Source organism: Narcine bancroftii, chromosome 5, assembly GCF_036971445.1.
Source record: "Narcine bancroftii isolate sNarBan1 chromosome 5, sNarBan1.hap1, whole genome shotgun sequence".
In the NCBI taxonomy this organism is placed as follows: domain Eukaryota; kingdom Metazoa; phylum Chordata; class Chondrichthyes; order Torpediniformes; family Narcinidae; genus Narcine; species Narcine bancroftii.
In genome coordinates, this window is record NC_091473.1 from 140,472,240 (window position 1) to 140,489,117 (window position 16,878).

Genomic DNA, 16,878 nt, shown 5'->3' on the forward strand with positions numbered 1-16,878 from the left:
GAAGTAATTTTTAAAAAAATCTAAAATAAAATTTTGCACCTTTTTTTGTGGGTGTAAATTCGAATCTAGGAATTTTATTTTTGCATATTTAATCCTAAACATGATTTTTAAGGAAATAAAAAGAATTGAAATAAAATTCAAAACAATTCTTCTGTCCTAAATTTGTATTGCATTGAGATGCCACTGACATATTTTATATCCTGCTTTGAATGCCGTATAATCTGTGCAAACGTAAACTTCAAATGTTTCAGTAAACAGATGAAGTGTCACTGCTCACCTGTGTACTTTGGATCCCTTGGTATTTACGCACTTCATGTTTCTTTTAGTCCATGTTTGTTTCTAATTATTATGTGATATGGGCATTGCTGGCTAATCCAGCATTTACTGTCCATTCCAGTGACCTTTGTAATGAGCTGACCCTTTTATACAGGAGAGTTACAGTGATTTGGGAAATGCACATAAAGAAGCTGTCAGGGATTCAGATTTACTTGAAGAATGTGTGTACCAGGTAGTTTTTGTATCAGTTTGATAATTTTATGACCACTTTTTCTGATTTTTATACCAAATTTATTTAACTCCTTGAATTTTTAAATTCCAGTAATTGCCATGTTAGACTTTGAACTTGTTCCCTTTACAACACATCCTTATTAATCAGGAAAGCATAGCAGCACCTACACCTCCTTAGGAGTTGAGGAGAGTAAGGCTACAAACCACCATCCTAACAATGTTCCATAGGAGCACAATAGAGAATGTGCAAGCTGGCTGAATCAGGGTGTGGTATGGTTACTGCAAAGCATCGAATCGGTGGTCAGTATAGAGGGTGATTAAAACTGCTGAGAGGATCTTTGGAGTCACCCTTCTCTCTATTAACGATATCTATGGGGAGCAGTGCACAAAGAGGGCTCAGAGTATCATCGAGGACCCTTACCATCCAGTCAGTATCTTTGAGACACTACCTTCAAAGAAGAGGTACAGGAGCTTAAAAACCAGGATTGCAGGCCAGGGCACAGCTTCTTCCAGCAGGTGGTGGGACTCTTGAATAATCCGAGAAATATGTAAATTATTTTTACATATTTTTATTTTGATTACTCTATTGACATTTGTGTGTGGGATGCTCTGTGTGCCTGAGTGTGTGCAGTATGGTCCAGAGATACGCTCTCGTCAGATTGTACATACACAATCAGGTGACCTTGAACATGAACTTGATTTCATACTAGTTCAATAACTTTGTCACACTACTTTTGTACTCGTCTGTAAGATGAAACATTTAAATAATCAATAACCTTTCAATGACAATTAAAACTGTTTTCAAGACTACAAACTTCATTTCTTTCTCTTAAGCAACAAATCTTCTTGTTTATTTACACATTATTAATAAATCTCTTGGTGCCTGCCACATTGACCACCGCCAGTGGGCTGATAACGCCTCAAACCGTGCATCTTGGCGCCTCACAGTTTGGCGGGCAGCAACCTCCTTTGAAGAAGACCGCAGAGCCCACCTCACTGACAAAAGGCAAAGGAGGAAAAACCAACACCCAACCCCAACCCACCAATTTTCCCCTGCAGCCGCTGCAACCGTGTCTGCCTGTCCCGCATCGGACTTGTCAGCCACAAACGAGCCTGCAGCTGACGTGGACTTTTTACCCCCTCCATAAATCTTCGTCCGCGAAGCCAAGCCAAAGAAGAAGAAATGTGAACTGATTTCTATTCTGTTAACCTCAGGTAATTAATTTGAAGAAACAGATAAAACCTATTGCTATTGGGATAAAACCAATCCCTCCTCTTGCTATTTAAAAAAATTGTCCTTTTTAGACATTTAATATGGGTGATAATTTAGGTTGCAGTAGGAATGCTGCATTAAATCCACATGACCTTTCCTAGATACTCTTCCTGCTCATTTTTTTTTATTAAAGAGGTGTGGGTTTATGTCTGTTTATACAACCCTCAACAGCTTGTTTACAGAAAGTCGCAAGTGGATGGAAAACTTACATTACCCATATGTTGCAAGATATTTCAGATAATAGCTCTCTCTGGTAAATAGTGTTTAACTTGACATCTTGCAAGCCTGAATGTTTGAGGCTCAAGATTTTTGCAGATTGTTGCTTCAAGTTGAAACTTGAAGTTGTATGCTTTGAATTTAAATCGGTGATTAGTAGGATAATGCAGAGTTTGATTGCATCACACAGTTTTGGTGATGTATCTGAAATTCTCTCTGGTCTCTAATATACAAAGCAAAAAATAAAGTTTAAACTCAACTAGGCAAATGACAACAGAGGGACGACCACTCTGCATCACTAATCCTTATTGAAACCTCTTCAACCAAGTTTTTAGTCAGCTTTACTCTTGAATGGATGTTCAAATTAATTTTGAGATCATTCCTGTGAAGCACCTGGGGATGTTTCTCTGTTGCTCTCCATGTATTCTCTGTTGTATTGTAAGGCATCATAATTGCAAAAAATACCAGCAGCACCTCAAATCCAATTTATGCAGTTCTTGAGTACCGTCGTTTACAAACCAGGTACACCCTCCCCCCAACCCCCCGCTCATTATATGTGTGGACTATACGAGAATATTTTTACACGTTGAAAGAACATGCACAATTGTGCAAAAAACGAACTGGCAATTTATGGCGAGCGTAGGAAAATAATAGCAGCATTGAAAGAACATGCACAATTAATAGCGGCCGTGGGAAAGTCGCACAGCAGATTTATAGTGAGTGTGGGAATATTATAGTGGCAAATAAAGAATGGACACGATTTATAGCAGGGGAATATCTCTTTGTACTGAATGCCATGGTATTCCTATAAACATTTAATTGTCCAGACCTGTCCCTGAGGGAGAAAAATAACATATCAAGTGCCTCTAATTTGAAGCAACATTAGAATTGAAATCCTGCTTAACCCTGAAGCCTGTCTTCGATCAATTTAATTGATTCCTCTCCAAAGCTTGTTAATACGTTGCAGCAGAATATCATCTATATTATGGGCGATTGACACCTCTGGGGGGAGTTGATTGAGTGTTTTAATTGTGGGAGATTAACTATTGCAGATTCTGATATGTGCTTTGTCTCATGTCCTATTTAAATGCAAATTGCTTTACCAATCGGAATTTAGAACTCTACACTCATGTTATATGCGTGTGCACATTATACAAAAATATTTTTACACAATTTATGATTTTCTGCATGTTATATGTGTTTGCATGTTATATGAGTGAAAATACGGTATATGATAGGCATATTGAAGTTCAGGTTCAAAGGTTTTAAGCTTTCTTACAATTGAAAACATACAGCACAGTTACAGGCCATTTCAACCCACGAGTCCATAACCGTCTAACTTACACCTAATTAACCTACACGCCCCACCCGGGAACAATGGAAGGAAACCAGAGCCACTGGGGAAAACCTGCACAGACACGGGGAAAACATACGAACTCCTTACAGACAGCGCAGGATTTGAACCCCGGTCTCGATTGCTGGCGTTGCACTAACCACTACACCGACCGTACCACCCCTAAAAGTTGTGCATATTACCATTGCCTTTCTTAAGCAACGTTGGTATACTATAATGTGGGAAATACTTGTTAACCTGAGATTACTTAACTTGCATAGAACATAACAGCACAGTACAGGCCCTTTGGCCAGCAATGTTGTGCCAACCAATAGAAACCTACTCAACAAACTAAACCTTCCCTACATGGCACCCATAAACCCTCTATATTTCTTGTATCTATGTGCTTGTCTAATAGTCTTTTAAATGTTCATATTGCACCAGTTGCTGGCACCACCAGCCCTGACAATGTATTCCAAGACCCAATACTTGGGGCACCAAATTTACCCATTTTGATTTTTTTTATCAGTTGGCCTATAATTATTCTTCAGCAATTGAAAAATTTTACATTGTTACATCAAATCTCTGTCCTGTCAGATGGACAATAAAAAAAAATGTTTTCAAAAGGTTGCATGAATCTTAAACTCATACCAGGTTTTTTAAAGCTCTTCCCTTCTGAATTTTGTTGTTGCAGGCTGGCTGTGAAGGTTTCACAACTTCAGGACTCCCTGGAGAAGCTCACACCAGAACTGTGTGTATATACTGTTCTGAAAGAATTTCATATCCAGATTGAAGACCTGGAGAACTTGAAGAACATTTTCAAATGCAATTATGATAATTGAGGGTAGGGTCAGGAACCAGCATTTATAAACAAAAATTTTAAAAAAGCATATATTTGAAATTGCAGATTATGCAAATACAAAATCACTGCTCTAGTCAGCTTTGTTCTTACTAAATTATATATAAATTTTGCAAAGATGAATAGTTTTTGAGATAATTCTTAATTTTAAATTTAGAAACCTTTCCATCTTGTTTTCGTTTGTGGCTACTGTATTAACATCTGTTTCCCTATATTTCTGCTTATTGTTGGGCATTTATTTGTTTGTTACTTTAGATGTTCTTCCTCATTTGACACTGATACAGCACAGAAGCAATTAGAATTTACTAACTACATAGATGATAAACATGCATCATTTCTCCAGCTTGTTTCGGACATTATTGTTACCAAGATAAATAGACATTTTGTTCCTTTACTGTGCATGCATAGCAAGGCAAATTTCGCATTACCTTATAATAACTGCTAAGTTATTAGAGAACTCCCAACACTTGTATTGGTTTTGAAATCCATTTGTACAAGAATATAAAAAATGTCAAAATAATAGGATATAGTGGCGATTCCGTAAGGCCAGAATTATTTAACCTTTTCCCACATTCCTCCTGAACTCTATTAAGCTTGATTTTCCTTAATTTCCAAAACCAATACATTCAATTTTAAATATTCCCTTTGACTCAGAATCCATAGCCAGCAGCAAAGGAGAAATTCCTTGTTATCTCAGTCCTTTTGGTGACCTTTATCCAGACACTGTTTTCTTAGCTCTTGTCGATCAAAGGATTCGGTTTCCCTCAGAATCTCCCTTTCTCCTCAACCATAGAGAATATATTGGCCCAGTCTACACCATTTTTTTTTAGCTCTCATCAATAAAATCTCTTAAGGTAGGTATTTCCTTCTAAGGATAACAAATATGTATCCAGAATTCCACGTGTCACAGAAATTTGTAGTGTTATAGAGTCCAGAGGACCCCAAAACCCAGCAGCAATAGATATGCATCACAACACAGGATGACTTAAACAAAAGTTGTTTTTAATTACATTTGAACAAGAAAACAGAATTAAACTTTAACTTATTACTTAACCTACTTACTTAACCTACCTAACCCACTTAATCCCCCCTCTAATACTAAGCATAGGTATGTGTAATGTATATTTAAGATTAGAAAAGTTCTTTGGATCACAGTAATCTCACTGGTTGCAGGCAATTCTTGTACTGTGCACAAATGTTAGCATTAACAAAGTTCACCCATCTTTGGTGCTTAACAAGCAAATGGTTACCACTCAGGAGGGTTCTTGCTGGTTTTCAGAGAGAGATTCCTTTTCCAGGACATCCGCAACTGATTCCTTCTCAATCAGTCTTTCTGACGAAACTTGCCCCCTTCAGGGTTCTCCAGATGATCCTCTTTCTCTCAGGTCACCTTTCAGATCGCCAGTCTTTTCCTTTGACCAGATAGCCTTCCAAAGTTTACCAGCTTTGTCCTTCTGGAAATAATTTCTGTGATTCCTCTCTCTGTTTCACCCCCTCCCTCTCTGAGAGCAAAACTATTCACTCACTCTGCCTGCAAAGATCACATGCTCTCCCAGGCAAGCTGTTGTCAATACTTTGTTGCTTCCTGCAAAAGTCCTGCAAATAGTCTGTATTTTAAAATGTCTATGTGCAACCTGCTCTAACAATTCCTCCCAAACCACCTCTAAATATTCTGTCACAGTAGCAAGACCTACTTCATTTCCATGATTTGAGTGCTTGGTTTCCTTCCACATCCCAAAGAATTATAGCTTGTTAGATTAATTGGCCAGTGTAAATTGCCCCTAGCAGGTCAGCGAGCAGTGGAATCTGAGGGGTTGATGGCACTGAGGCGAAAATAAAATGAGATCTGTGCTCGATGGTCAGCATGGATTAGGTGGGCTGAAGGGCCTGTTTCAATGCTGTAAGACTTTCATAAATTATGTCTCTTTAGTGGCACTTCATGTGTAGATTATACGGGTTTTATGTGAAGGAGTTGTGATAAACAGCGAAACTGTCTTTTCCTCACTTGCCCATCAGTCTTCATTGAGCTAAGAAGTGCATGGGTTAGCTTTATTTGCATCCATCTTATTTGCATCTGACAGTTCTCCATTTTAGGGACTCTGCCTAAAATAATTGAACATTTCTTTTCAAGCAAAAAATTATGAATTCAAAACTTTAGCTCTCAATCTCTGGGATAGAAACAGATTCCCTACTATATTTAAGGTCTTTTTGTTTATAGTGCAAGGAGCTGTAACAGGTAATACATGTACTGTGGCGGCTCACCACTAGGCTCGTGAACCAGCCCCACTTGTAAGCCACGCAGCGGGGCAGCCGGCCAAAACAGCGCCGTCGGGGGGTTTCCCTTCCTCCCAGCACGGGGCTCAGAAGTCTGCGCTGGGTGATCATGTGACGGCCAGCTGACGTCAGCGCCCTCCAGTGTGGTTCTCAGCCAGGTCCGGGCTGAGAGTATAAGTGCAGCCCAGCAGCCCGCAATAAACTAGTCTGCTCACTGATCTCAACCCGTCTGGTTGTGTGTGTTATTGCAGGAGCAGAGTAGCTGCTGCTACAATTAGTGACCCCGACTGGTTCAAACGTATTTAAACTCATCATGAGCGAGCCTGGGATCAGCGCTATAGCCGTGAAACTGCCTGAATTCTGGATTCAGGAGCCGGAGACCTGGTTCGGCCATGCGGAAGCTCAGTTTCACCTCCACCTCATCCGACATGACCAAATTCTACCTTGTGGTCGCTGCCCTGGTCCAGGCCACTGCCAGACACGTGCTGCACCTCGTTCAGCACCCACCCGCCGAAGACAAATACGAGACCATCAAGCGAGTGCTAACCGGATCCCTCAAATTATCCAGACATCAGCGTGCTGCTTGGATGCTGCACCTCGACGCCCCGGGGGACAGGTGTCCAATGGAGCTGATGGACAAGATGCTTGCGCTCATGGGTGAGCACGCCAACTGCCCACTCTTCAAGCGCATTTTCCTCGACCATATGCCCGGGGACATCCAGCTGCTGATGGTCCAGGAGAACTTCACTGACCTGAGGAAGGTCACCCAGAAGGCCCAGGAGCTATGGCTCGCACGATTCCCGTAGGGGTCAGCGGTCCAGCAGGTCACGAGGCACAGGCATGACCACGCCAAGCTCGCACCTAGCGCTGCGGTAGAGCATCCAGCCCCTTCAGGGGCCCCCAAGAGCATAACCAAGGCCACAGCATCTGCTCCAGGCCTCTGCTTCTACCACCAGCGCTGGGGAGCCAAGACTCGGAAGTGTCATCAGCCCTGCTCGTTCCAGGGAAACGACCAGGCCAGCTGCTCGTAATGGCTGCGGCAGCTGGCCAAAGACACAGCCTTCTCTACTTGCAGGACTCGGTCAGCGGCCGGCTGTACCTCGTTGACACTGGAGCCCAGATCAGCGTCATCACGGCCACAGCCATTGAGTCCAGGAACCGACCTCGTGGACCTCTGTGCAGCCAACGCAACAGAAATCCAAATGTATGGAGACAAGACAGTCCACTTCTAGATTGGCCAACAAAATTTCACGTGGAGGTTCACCGTCTCGTCCCTCCCGATCACCATCCTGCATGCAGACTTCCTCCTCGCACACGAACTTCTGGTGGACATTCAAGGTAGGCACCTGGTGGACGCCCGTATCTTCCAGGCCGTTCGCCTCAGAGCAACCGCAGATGACCATGATCAGCACGACCAGAGATAAATTCCAAATAATCCTGGACGAGTTCCCGACACTCCTCAAGCCACAGTTCTCCGCTGCCTCACCGCGCCACGGATTGTTCCACCACATCCCCACCCAGGGCCCACCAGTTCACACCAAGGCACTCCAGCTCCCGCCTGACAAGCTCCAGGTGGCGAAGGAGGAGTTTTCACATCTGTTGGAACTGGGGATCATTTGGTGGTCCGACAGCCCATGGGCCTCGCTGCTCCACCTGAACCCGAAAGCCTCCGGCGGCTGGCATCCCTGCAGAGACTATCGACGGCTCAACAAGGCAACAGTTCCTGACCATTACCCCATCCCTCACATCCAAGACCTTATGGCCAACCTGCACGGTGCGAAGGTTTTCTCCAAGGTTGACCTGGTGCGGGAATATCACCAGATCCCGGTGCACCCTAAGGACATACCCAAGATGGCCATCATCACCCCCTTTGGCTTGTTCGAATTCCTGCGCATGCCGTTCGAGCTCAAGAATGCCACTCAGACCTTCCAGCGCCATGGACTCTGTGGTCAGGGACTTGGATTTTATCTTTATTTATTTGGACGACATCCTCATCGCCAGCAAGGACCGGGCGCAACACAAGGCTCACCTACGCGCTCTTTTCTCCCGGCTGGCCGACTTCGGCCTTACCATCAACTCAGCTAAGTGCCAGTTCGGGAAGGAGTCCATGCAGTTCCTAGGCCATACCATCACGGCCGAAGGAGCCATGCCCGCCGCTGCAAAGGTTGCCACTATCAGGGAGTTCCCACACCCAGACAACCTCAAGGGGCTGCAGGAGTTCGCGGGTATGGTCAACTTTTACAACCACTTCATCCCGGGAGCTGCACGCATCATGCAGCTGCTATTCGCCCTCATCACAGCCAAGCACAAAACGCTCGCTTGGAATCCAGAAGCCTGCACTGCATTTGAGGCCACCATGCTTGCCCACCTGCATATGGCACTCTCTGTCGATGCCTCTGCCACAGCCATCGGTGCCATCCTGGAGCAGCAGGTGAATGGACATTGGAAGCCGCTGGCATTCTTCAGCTGCCTGCTCCGCCCGCCGGAACGCAAATATAGTGCCTATGACCGCAAGTTACTGGGCATGTACCTAGCGTTGCGGCATTTCCACTATTTTTTGGAGGGGAGGACTTTTACCATCTTCACCGACCACAAACCCCTCACCCAGGCCCTCGCAATGGCAAAGGATCCCTGGTCGGCCCGCCAGCAGCGTCATCTCTCCTTCGTGTCAGAGTTTACCACCGACATTCGACACAAAGCGGGGAAGGACAATGTGGTTGCCGATGCACTCTCGTGACCAGCCATCTGCACGCTGACACATGGCCTCGATTTCGACCAGCTCACCTGGGACCAGAAGTCTGATGAGGAGACGAGGGCCTTCAAGATCGCCATCACAGGCCTGTGGTTCCGAGTCCTCCCGTCTCCGAGCGGCAAAGGCACCATCCTGTGCGATATCACCATGGGAACCCCACGACCAGTGGTTCCCCAGCAGTGGCGCAAGCAGGTCTTCCGTCACATCCACAACCTTTCACATCCGTCTATCAGGTCCACGGTCTGGATGGTGGCAGAAAAGTTCGTATAGCATAGGCTGCGCAAGCAGATCGCGGGCTGGGCCAGAACTTGCATCCATTGCCAGACTTCCAAGGTGCACAGGCACACCAGGACGCCCGTACAGGGGTTCGAGCACGTCCGGGAATGGTTCAGCCACATTAACGTGGACATCATCGGGCCCTTACCCGTTTCCCGGGGCAACCGTTACCTGTTTATGATGGTAGACCGCACCACTCGCTGGCACGATGTGATCCCGTTGCCAGACGCCTCCACCGACTCCTGCTCCCAAGCACTGTCGCCCAGTTTGGTGTCCCGGGTCACCTCACCAGCGATCAGGGTGCCCGGTTCACATCTACGCTCTGGGCACAGCTCGCCAACAGGTTGGGGATCCAGCTACACCGCACCACGACCTACCACCCGCAGGCCAATGTACTGGTCGAACGTCTCCACCGCCACCTTAAGTCGGCGCTCATGGCCCGCCTCACCGGTCCCGACTAGGGGAACAAACTGCCTTGGGTGCTCCTGGGCATCCGCTCCACTCCCAAGGAAGATCTACAGGCGTCAGCTCATCTGCTGAGCTGGTCTACGGTGTGCCACTGGCACTACCTGGTGAGTTCGTCAACGCACCTCACAATCCCCAGCGGTCGCCGCACAAACTACTTCCTCACCTCAGGGCACACTTGGACTCGTTCGAACCCCCACCGCTGCCCAGGCATGGCACCCATCTGTCTCACGTTCCCGGCGAACTGGTTTCCGCGGAGTATGTTTTTGTTCACCGGGGCCCGACCACGACACCTCTGCAGCAACCGTACGAGGGGCCATATAGGGTTGTATAGCGTTCTGGCTCTATGTTCACACTGGACATTGGCGGCAGGTGGAAGCTGTTTACCGTGGACAGACTGGAGCCAGCGCACCTCGATCCTACCGAGCCTGTGGTCGTAGCCCAGGCCAAGAAGCAAGGCTGCCCGGTGAAAAAGGACATTGGCGCCGGTTCTGGGGGGGAGGGCTGTGTGGCAGCTCACTGCTAGGCAGGTGAACCAGCCCCGCTTATAAGCCACACGGCGGGGCAGCCGACCAAAATTGTGCCATCGGGGGTTTTCCCTTCCTCCCAGCACGGGGCTCAGAAGCCCGCACTGGGGGATCACGTGAAGCCCAGGTGATGTTAGCGCCCTCCAGCACGGTTCTCAGCCAGGTCCGGGCTGGGGGTATAAGTGTAGCCCAGCAGCCCGCAATAAACCAGTCTGTTCAACCCATCTGGTTGTAGCTGCCGCTACAGTACATTTCTTGGAGCTATCCTAATACTGATGAAAGTATTTCCCAAGGACACTATATTTCACTGGGATTTAATCTGAAACAAAGTTTTGTATAACCTTGACAATAATCATGTTGATAATTTATCTGCTGCATATTAATGGTGTTAATTATAACAAACAAAGATCTTCCAGCCATCAGGTCCATGCTAGAGCCAACAAATAAAATGGGAATTTTGAAATTTTTCTCTTGTTTCCAAGAAGAATGATCTTATTTAATCTTTTTTTTGTTTCAGTGGAGCCCAAGACATCATTGAAGTGAATAATATAATAAACCATAATTGTCTCTTCCAAAAGATAAATGGAGCAATGTATTTTCAAAATCCAGTGGTAGACTACTTGTTTTTGAGCTATATTATTCAACAAAAATAATTTAAATAATATTGGATTGCAGTATCAAAATAAATCATCTGCAAATTGTGTTTTAATTAAAATATTAGTGAGAAAAATTGCCAATTAGTGAGCTAATTGGCAATAGGTACGAAATGCACGTGGCTGCTCAGAAATGGTTCTGATGTAGTGGCCGTGTAGCAGGCCGAGCGGGCGCACAGCACGGTATCACGAGGTTCTGCGGGTGTGCGGAACCATAATACGGACAGCTGAATACTCGCCTAATGGACCGCACGCAAGTTGATCTGCTGAGTCTCCTGCCAGAAGGCGCGGGACACTCACAAGGCTTAATTTAAACCTGCTGGTCCCGTGGATTGGCAGCAAACTCATAGTGATGTCCCACCTTGTCCCATGGAGCCCGGGACATGTGGTATATAAAAGAAACCTATGAAGTCTGAATAAACCAGCCTTTTGTTGATTAACCTGGTGTGTGTGTGTGCATTGCTTTAGTCTTCTTTCTTTGGCTTGGCTTCGCGGACGAAGATTTATGGAGGGGGTAAAAAGTCCACGTCAGCTGCAGGCTCGTTTGTGGCTGACAAGTCCGATGCGGGACAGGCAGACACGATTGCAGCGGTTGCAAGGGAAAATTGGTTGGTTGGGGTTGGGTGTTGGGTTTTTCCTCCTTTGCCTTTTGTCAGTGAGGTGGGCTCTGCAGTCTTCTTCAAAGGAGGTTGCTGCCCGCCAAACTGTGAGGCGCCAAGATGCACGGTTTGAGGCGTTATCAGCCCACTGGCGGTGGTCAATGTGGCAGGCACCAAGAGATTTCTTTAGGCAGTCATTGTACCTTTTCTTTGGTGCACCTCTGTCACGGTGGCCAGTGGAGAGCTCGCCATATAACACGATCTTGGGAAGGCGATGGTCCTCCATTCTGGAGACGTGACCCATCCAGCGCAGCTGGATCTTCAGCAGCGTGGACTCGATGCTGTCGACCTCTGCCATCTCGAGTACTTCGACGTTAGGGGTGTAAGCGCTCCAATGGATGTTGAGGATGGAGCGGAGACAACGCTGGTGGAAGCGTTCTAGGAGCCGTAGGTGGTGCGGTAGAGGACCCATGATTCGGAGCCGAACAGGAGTGTGGGTATGACAACGGCTCTGTATACGCTTATCTTTGTGAGGTTTTTCAGTTGGTTGTTTTTCCAGACTCTTTTGTGTAGTCTTCCAAAGGCGCTATTTGCCTTGGCGAGTCTGTTGTCTATCTCATTGTCGATCCTTGCATCTGATGAAATGGTGCAGCCGAGATAGGTAAACTGGTGTATCTCTTAATGTTTTCTGATTCCAACGTTAGTGTGGTTTCTCACTTCTTCACTGGAAACTCAACACCCTCTGTGTACAAGAAGTTACCCCTCAGGTTCCTATTAAATCTCTCCTCCCTCACCTTAAACCAGTGTCTTCTGGTTACCAATTCCCCTACTCTGGGCAAAAGACTCTGTGTATTCATCCAATCTATTCCTTTCATGTTTTGTATTCCTCTATGAGATCACCAGTTACCCTAGCCTGCTCAACCTCTTCCTGCAGCTCAGTCCCCCAAATCCAAGCAACATCCTCATGAATCTTCTCTGTACCCTCTCCAACTTGACAATATCTTTCCTGTAGCACAGTAACCAAAACTGAAAACAAATGAGGCCTCACTAACATTTTATATAACTGCAACATGACCTTCCATTTTCTGTATTCAATATTCGACTGATGAAGGCCGAAAGCCTTCTGACCACCCTATCTCCCTTTGACTCCACTTTCAAGGTACTCTGCACCTGTACTCCCAGAACCATGCCATTGTCTGCATGTTCTTCCCAAAATGCAACACCTCATTTCTCTATGTTCAATTCTATCAACCATTCCTCTACTCACCTGCCCTGCCAATCAAGATGCTACTGCAAAATATTGGCAAATTACTTCACTATCTACAATTCCACTTTAGTGTCATCCGAAAACTTGCCAATCATGCCATGTACATTTTAATCTAAATCATTGATTTAGATGACAAACAACCATGTCCCAGCACCGAACCCTGTGCCACATCATAAGTCACAGACCTACAGTCTGAAAAACAACCTTCCACCATCACCCTCTGCTTTCCGGAATCAGACATTTTGGCACCCAAAAAATGACTTTTGTAGCCCCCTTGGACATTCTGGCGCCAACAGCTTGGTGCTGGCCCAGCAACTCCTGGTGTAGCGGCATTTCAGAAACATTTTGCGATTTATTGTTATTAAATGATCACTTATATACAAATAATCACTTATATACAAATGATCTAACCCTCCCTCAGCAAACATTTTGGGATTTATTGTTTTGTTTGACGCTGGCCCGGCTCCCCGCGGCATTGCAGCACTGCCTGAACTGTGTCATAGAAACTCCTCCCCACCCCCCCCCCTTCCCCAGGAAACCACTTCCCCCGGCAATAATTTTGGATTTATTGTTATATTTACTAAATAATCATATAAATAAGCACGAGAGATTCAGGCAGTGCTGCAATGCAGGGGTTTCAGGCAATGTGGCGGGATGGAGTCGGCCAGCAGGCAGTGAGTTGGGCGTCGGGCCAAAATGTCCAGCTCCAAACTGGGCGCCAAATATCCAGCACCAAATTACAGATGCCAAACTGTGAGGGCCAAAATATCCTTGGAAACAAAATGTTCAATGCCAAAATGTCCAAGAAGCAAATTTTCCATCCACTCTGCTATCTCTCTTTGGATGCCATGCTATCTAACTTTCCAGAGCAGCCTACCATTCAAAACCTTATGGAACACCTTGCTGAGATCCATGTATACAATACCTATAGCTCTGACTTCATTATCTTCTTTTGGTCACTTCTTCAAAAAAAATTCAGTCAGATTTATCACTCAATCATTTACAAAACCGGGCTGACAATCTCGAGCAGCCCTTGTCCATCCCAAGTGTATGTTCATTTATTTAACCCAACAAACAATGGTCCTCCAGACCTCAGTGTAAAACATTGCAAACACACAGACATAGGACACATAAAGACAAATGATAAATATGCATAGTATGTATATAAATTTTAATTAATTTAAAAAATGTTATTTAGAGCACGGTAGAAACCGATTCCATCTAGTTAAACCCTGTGCTGCCCAATTACACCCAGATTAATCTACAATCCCGTGTGTTTTTGGAAGGTTGGAGGAAACTGGAGCACCTGGGAAAATCCACAGACTCTAGGAGAATGTACAAACTCCTTACAAATGGCACCAGATGTAATCCAGGTCGCTGTAACAGCTAACTCTGCCATCCATAAATATTAAAATATACAATATATAAAATATTAAAATGAATAAATATTATTAAATGAATTGTAGTCACAGAGTGTTCATATGGGTAGTTCTTCAGGAGTTCAGCACTCTCACTTCCCATGCGAAGATTTTCTCCCTCAGAATACTCTTGTAACTTACCAACCACAGATGTTAGGCTCCTTGGTATTTCACTTTGCAAGATGAATGTACAGTTAATTCAGGACTCTTAAAAACATTAATGTACAGCGAATCTGGGGGTTCATGTCCTTAAATTCTTGAAAGTGGCCACACAAGTGGTAAAGGAGGGTATTATAGTTGGTATAGACACGTGGGCCAAAGAGCCTGTTCCTGTGCTGTCTCTTCAACCATGACCTCTGATGCTCTCTGTATGGAGTTGGCATGCTTTCCCTGCGATGATGTGAGTTTCCTCTGGGTGGTCTGGTTTCTGCCCATGAACCAAAGACAAGCAGGCCTGTAGCTTAATTGGCCTATGTAAGTGCCCTTTGGTATGTCAGTGTATGATAGAATCAGAGTAAGTTAAGGTGAATGTGGAGAGATTGGGAATTTACATAATTAAATGTGTGCTTGATGGTCAACACAAACTTAGTGGGTTAAAGGGGCTTATTCAGTGCTGTGACCATCACCGTCTGAACATTTACTGTTAACTTATAACCATATAACAATTACTGAACGGAAACAGGCCATATCAGCCCTTCTAGTCCGCACCGATTTACGTGAAACTCCGATTAGTTCCACCTACCTACTCCCTACCCATAACCCTCCAACCCTCTCACATCCATGTACTCATCTAACCTCTTCTTAAATGACAGAATTGACCCTGCCGCAACTACTTCTTCCGGAAGGTCATTCCACTCAGCACCACTCTGAGTGAAGAAGCAACCTCTTATGTTACTTCTAAAGTTTTGCCCCCTAACTCTTAACATATAACCCCTTGTCCAATCTCCCCTACCCTCAGGGGCAAGAGCCTCTTCACATCTACTCTATCTATTCCCTTCATAATTTTAAATACCTCTATCAAATCCCCTCTCAACCTTCTACGCTCCAATGCATAAAGTCCCAGTCTACTCAATCTTTCTCTGTATTCCAGATACTGCAATCTAGGCAGCATTTTAGTAAACCTTTTTTGCACCCTCTGTACCTTATTTTTATCCTTCCTATAATTTGGAGACCAGAACTTCACACAATATTCCAAACTTGGCCTCACCAATGCCTTTAACGGTCTCAACATCACTTCCCAGCTCCTATATTCTATGCTATGATTCATAATGGCCAACAAACTAAAAACCTTCTTCACCCTCCCCTATCTACATGAGAATTCACTTTCAAAGAATGATGGACCATTATTCCAAGATCCCTCTGTTCCTCTGCATTCCTCAATGTCCTCCCCTTCACTGCATACATCCTATTTTGGTTATTCTTCCCAAAATGAAGAACCTCACACTTATCTCCATTAAACTCCATCTGCCACCTTTCAGCCCACCCTTCCAAGCAGTCCAAATTCTTCTGCAGTCCACGAAAACCCTCACTATCCACAACTTCCCCTATTTTTGTATCATCTGCACATTAACTCACCCACTTTACCAACCTGTCATCCAAATCATTAATGTAAATGACGAACAACGAAGGGCCCAACACCGATCCCTGAGGCTTACCTTTTTGCCAAAAAGAGACAAACACAACTGGCAATTGTATGAAAATGTTTACATCCCTCTAGAAACCCATGCCATCTTTATTATTTTTATGTGTTAATCCATGTGTTGATAGAGCTTCTAATCAGTATTTATATCATTGCGGCACTGGAATACATAAAGAAACAACTGCCTGCAGACCTTTTGGGGCCTGTATAGATTTTTGTGTTATGCCCTCTTCAGAGGATTAATGAGGCCTATCAACAGAAAAGCATCAGCAAGATCCTTTGGAGTAAAATTCAAAGAGAATGAAATAAATATACACAGCATTCACATTGTTTATTTTAAATACATAGATGTTATATAAATTAACAAGATGGGAATGAAATCGAAGGGTGCTAAGTTCGTTAGTGCACGGTAAGGACAGACAAATCTGCTTTGCTGCAGTTTGGGCATTGAGAATTTGGCCTTCTGGAATTCACAAATCATTACTAAAATATCTTAAGATTCCATGAGAACAATTTTTTTTATTCTGTGTCTATATCACTTTTTTTCAGCTCTCATTTCTTCCAAGCACAAATGACATGATTTCATATTATAGAAAATTGTGGAATGGATACTTTTCTGAGAATTGAACACCCACACTCCCTGTAACACAGGGAGTTGTGGTACCTAGACTTCAATTGCTGGTCTGTTGCTAGAACTGCCAAAAATTAAACAGACAAAATGCAGTTTATCAAGGGCAGAGATGCAATATAGAAAAGCCAACACTCAATCGGCAATTTTCTTCAGACTTTTGAAGAATTGGAGAGCAAAATGCCAAAACTG

General features: G+C 44.7%; 1 protein-coding gene across 4 annotated transcripts in view; it reads left to right on the top strand.

Annotated features, from left to right (window-relative positions):
• Positions 1-16,878, top strand: part of rpap2 (RNA polymerase II associated protein 2) — a 123,668-nt gene that overhangs the window by 103,392 nt on the left and 3,398 nt on the right. For 2 of the 4 annotated variants that reach the window (XM_069939229.1, XM_069939232.1), the window contains exon 11: positions 4,024-10,949. In XM_069939229.1, coding sequence (XP_069795330.1) covers positions 4,024-4,171 — 148 coding nt within the window. In that variant the 3' untranslated portion in view covers positions 4,172-10,949. Of the gene's footprint in view, positions 1-4,023; positions 10,950-10,999; positions 11,576-16,878 lie in introns of those variants that run through there. The other 2 variants (XM_069939230.1, XM_069939231.1) reach the window with 2 other exon arrangements.